This window comes from Penaeus chinensis, chromosome 11, assembly GCF_019202785.1.
Source record: "Penaeus chinensis breed Huanghai No. 1 chromosome 11, ASM1920278v2, whole genome shotgun sequence".
NCBI lineage: Eukaryota > Metazoa > Arthropoda > Malacostraca > Decapoda > Penaeidae > Penaeus > Penaeus chinensis.
In genome coordinates, this window is record NC_061829.1 from 19,754,382 (window position 1) to 19,759,381 (window position 5,000).

Sequence of the window (5,000 nt, forward strand, 5' to 3'; positions counted from 1 at the left end):
ATTGCAATGTACATCCATTCAGGGGCTTTGCCCTGTAAGCCTCCTTTCAGAGATGGCTACCACCTACCCACCACCTGGACTGCAAAATCTTCACACTATGTTGATATACACTGATGGTATAGAGGCAGCAAAGCCTTCCAACCTCTGCCTGATTTAAAATTCATCACCTTGTATATTCTGGCTAGAGTCAAGGCAGATATTTACTCTCATATCAATAGCTTTCGAGTCAATCAGGATCCTTGTTGCCATGCTTTTGGTAGGAATTGCGACCACTATCTGCTACTTCTTTTTGTTATTCCTATGATATTTGCCATATTAGAGACTAAACAGTTTAACCAATAAGTTATACATCGGCCAGCCAAGACTGAATTGATTTATATTGCAACTTCTTCTGTCACATGATTACAGTTCTTATTGGCCTTAATAGACTGGTCGCTAGTGTCTAATATCACATTATGGCCAAGTATAATTCCAGTTGGCTCATTTGATTTTTCTGACATGTTTCATCTAGTCTAATACATTTTCAATGTTAGGGATATTGCTCAGGCACCAATAAATTACAACAATATTGAGACTTAAGTAGTACAGATAGTGTCAACTGACTATTACACATCATCAAGTGATTACTGCAGAGTCCATATGTATGGTAATGCGGCAAAGGCAAACAAATGTCCACCACATTAAAGCAGAGATTGGACTGTGCTGTGTATTGCATTAAACTCTAATGGAAGTCTACAAGGTCTTATTTCATCAGAGTATATATAGTAGAATTCATTATCTTCTTTTGTCAAGATATATATATAGTAAAATTTGTTAGCTTCTTTTCAGAGTGCCAAAAAGGTGTGCAATAGTTGCTTGATGCCACTAGTGTTATCAATATAATTTATTGCCACATCTGAACAATACATAGCAGGTGCAGTCCATCTGTAATGAATTTGTTAGTCTTGATGACATGCAGCTTTTGTCTATCACATTTATGATAATAAGATTAACAATTACCTTATTAACCCCTTGCAGTAAGCCCTCACTCTCCAAATACCCGTAACTAAGCTTATTAAAAAAATAATAATTAGAAAATTTATAATGAATAAAAATACAAGTGCTGATACTATATCAAGTGGCTGGAATATGTCTTTACTAGTGGAGGTTAGCTAACAGTATTAGGGAGGTACATACATATGGATGAAAAAATCAAGAGTAGGTAGTATAATATGTAACTTGGTTACAATATGAATCAAACTCTGTATGCATTTTATTATTATTATTATTATTATTATTATTATTATTAAAAAAAAAAAAAAAAAAAAATGTTAGCTACATTTTACAGTTATGTAAAGTTTTAGGAGGAAAATATCCAGGTGTGTCTTGTAGGTCCTGCCCACACAAACACTCAGTGGCAGCATCAAGACTCCTTGCCTCTTTGCTATGCTATGAGTTTGCATAAGCTATTTTGTCATTTTCCAAGGTCTATATTTGGCTTTTGTTAAACAATCAAAATAGTAATAGACTGTGTTCATTTGGCAGACTCCATATTATCTCACCAGGTAGTCTACAACTCTGTTCAATAACAAGTAGACTAATAATGTGTTACTTGTGGGTTTTTTTATAATCTGATAATATTCATTTTCTCACAACACACCTTGCTCTGCTGGTCAGGGTGGATAGAATAGTTTGCTGCTCTTAGAAACTGTTTCCTTTTAAGAGCTGGCACTCTTCCAGACATGGCTCACAGATGGTACCCATCCTCTTTTTATGGTGGAAGTAATGCAAGATCCCTTCTTAAAGGCCCATAGAGTCTTTATGCAGTCACGGCAAAATGTCCCCATCCCCTGCCATTCAGTAAAATTTTTCAATGGAAACACATACTTATCACCCATCACTCAGCCAACCTTGCATGATGTGACATCTACTTCACCAGGATCCTCTTCGAATTTCCTTATTGGGAAAGTGTCTTTCTATTGTATGTTAACAAAGTGATTCCATATTTACCTTGTAGAAATAGATATGAATGAGAATGAATATCTTCGCAATGCAAGAGATTTATTTGTATGTCTTTAGCTATATAATCACTAGAAGTAGTCTTCATGTATTACAGACAAAGATATTGTTGAAAGTGGTCACATACATCTCTTGCACTGCAAAGATATTTCTCAATCTTATTTTTTTCTAATTTGTCACAGTGACCACATTTCATCCATAGCTACCTGTAATTTGCTTGCTTGCTAAATCACTAGAGGTAATGTTCGATGTCTCCAGTCTATGACCTCTTGAAAGAAATTATGATTCCTATATTCTGATATAGCTCTTTATTGCAGAGAATGTTAGGGAATGCGATAGTGACAGTTCTTGTGCCAGAGCAGCTTGAGGGAGAGAATGGTGGTCATCTCTATGGAAGGTTCACAAATTCAAAAGGTTGGTAATCCATATGCTTCATGATGTGTTGTGGATTTAAATAAATGTTCTTAAGCTTATGAAGGTTATATGGCATAATCATGAAAGGTTGACTAGATCAAAATTTTGTGTTGCCATTGCAGAATAGTTTTAGGTAACTGAATTATGATTTTGTATTCTATATGCAAAGTCTACATGGGAAAAAATCACAAATTTATTTTATTTCATTTTCCTTCTTTTTAAAGCTCATCCAATTGACGAGAGAGAATCTTATGTCATTGTTGTAACATCTGTGAGTTCAAACAAAAAGCCTCCCATCGGGTGCATTAATAATGACAGTCGGATCCAGACTCGCAGATCCACCAGGAACGTTTGGGTAGAACTCAGCACTCACCCACAGATCCAACTTCATTCTGTCAGAGTTTGCAGTGACAATGTGTGCCTTAGTGAAGTTAATCTTGTAACCTACAGTTACAAGGAGATCTGTGAGTCAGAGCTCATCAGCCGGAAGTTCTTATACAGGGAAGGTGATGATCATGCAAACAACATAGTGCCATATTTTGTGAAAAGTGTGCAAAAAGATTGTAAAAAGACAGATTCCTGCTGGTTGGTGAAAATTCTACTTGCTTCACTCTTGGTTTTGACTAAGACAATCCTGTGTGTGACACGGTTGCCCAAAGTGCTCTTGGAAGGTCTTCATTATGTTTTAGTTAATAAATTTGACTACTCCAGCAATTTACTGAAACAAACTTTACTTCGTATTAAACAGTTTGAGACTCTGGAACATGAACTTAAAGAGAACAAGAGAACACTTGTAGCTGGTCGGTTATTGGCTATGATTGCAATTGACACGTTACTTGGGGTCTCAGTTGCGCTCCTGGTTAGCAGTTATGCCTCCCTCAATGATATTTATTCTATTTTTTGTAGTTCCACAAAGGTAAGGCTTTATAACTTTCTTATCAAGATTTTAGGTAGTATGTTTGGTGTATAAAGCATCCTTTCTACTTTTAATGCTGATATATCATTTGTTTTATAAGTTTTGGTAAAAGAAAGGAAATTTATTAACATTTTAAGTATAGCCTAACTATTGAATTCAATCTTGGCGTATGTCTTTTACCTTTGAATTTATTTTAAAGGTTTTAGTTTATAGGATTTTTTTAAACAGTAAACATCATAAATATTTGTATATATTGCACACTTACAAATGTCTCAAGTTTTCATATTACCAGTTCCCTGGAGATATCAGCAGATGATATGAAAAAGGAATACCGATTTTTAATAGTGTTGGTCATGTCAATTACACAGTCTTCTTCTCAATAGCTCTTAGCATCAAATGTCCAGCATCTGTTAGAGTGGCTGCGGGGGGCTCCAGCGGGCCTCAAGCTGAATCAGCCTCTGACGCAAGCACTTTCTGCATTCTTCTCATATCATGTTCATCTATGGAGGCTTTATCTAGGTAATTTATGGGTATTGTTTGTAATGATAAGATTTAGGTACAAGTTGAATGATGCAGCCTGCTGTTGTTTTTCTTTGTGTGCCCTTTTGATAATTTTGAGGATTATATAATATTTCTGATACAACAAATAAGAGAGATTTAATATAATTTTTTTTCCATAGTCTACAGTATTGTGAAACAATTTTTCTACTTCCATTTTACCACAGTAATAGGATTTGTAAAATTAACAGCTAAAGTTTTATTAACATGAAGATTTGAATAGAATAGCAATCATAATTGTAAGACCATTCTGTGAGTACATTTATATATATATGATATCTAAAGGAAAACAGAAGTGTCCTTTTCTCAAAATATGATATTTCTTAGAGGTTGTTCTCATGGATATTGCAGAAAATTAAACCATCAGTGGCACAGTTCCCTACCATTCTGACATAAACCATTCATACACTTTTGCTGCTCAGACTTGGCAGATCCCGTGCTGAGGAGTCTGGCTTCAGTGTTCTTCTGGCTGGGAATGTGCGGAGCCTCTGTGCAAGTGGCCATTTTGTCTGACTTGATGGACCTTGCCACACTGCATCTCTACTGCTTCTATGTCTATGCGGCTAGGTATAACGCATTGCGGATTGGATTACCATTTGATTATTGATATTCGCCCCGGATTTATGTTCTGTCCCCTTTAGTTTTTGGTGAATTTTGTTATGTACAGATGGCTCCACATGTGCTCAGCCAGCAAGAAGTCTTATCAGTAGGCCCTAGTTACAAATCCTGAGTTCCCCATTCTTTGAATTGGCGGGAAAATTAATAGCATTGCTAATACTGTTATTATTGTTATTGATGTTGTGGTTATTAATTTGTCATCAAAATATTTTAGACAATAAAATGATACAAAAGACCCTTTCCTAAAGTCAAGGAAAAGGTTAAATAGGTTAAAGAGGTAGTTCTGATAACTGGCTATTTGGTGATTAAGAACTTGTAGAGACATCTATGTGTAAATACAACAAATAAAAGTGTATTAGAGTGGGCATGGCATGTATTCTCACCACGTGGGGCAAATGGGTTAATGATACTGTTGACTTATTATCTGGAATTATTAGAGTTACTTATTATTTAATAGTATTTCAATATCCATGCACAGAAGTACAATACATTATTA

General features: G+C 35.4%; 1 protein-coding gene across 3 annotated transcripts in view; it reads left to right on the plus strand.

Annotated features, from left to right (window-relative positions):
- LOC125030547 (phosphatidylinositol N-acetylglucosaminyltransferase subunit Q-like) overlaps nt 1-5,000 on the plus strand; it is a 9,621-nt gene that overhangs the window by 1,098 nt on the left and 3,523 nt on the right. Inside the window, exons 2-6 of one of the 3 annotated variants that reach the window (XM_047620647.1) lie at nt 1,720-1,960; nt 2,316-2,412; nt 2,637-3,328; nt 3,712-3,847; nt 4,309-4,453. In XM_047620647.1, coding sequence (XP_047476603.1) covers nt 2,319-2,412; nt 2,637-3,328; nt 3,712-3,847; nt 4,309-4,453 — 1,067 coding nt within the window. In that variant the 5' untranslated portion in view covers nt 1,720-1,960; nt 2,316-2,318. Of the gene's footprint in view, nt 1,961-2,315; nt 2,413-2,636; nt 3,329-3,711; nt 3,848-4,308; nt 4,454-5,000 lie in introns of all 3 variants that reach the window. The other 2 variants (XM_047620646.1, XM_047620643.1) reach the window with 2 other exon arrangements.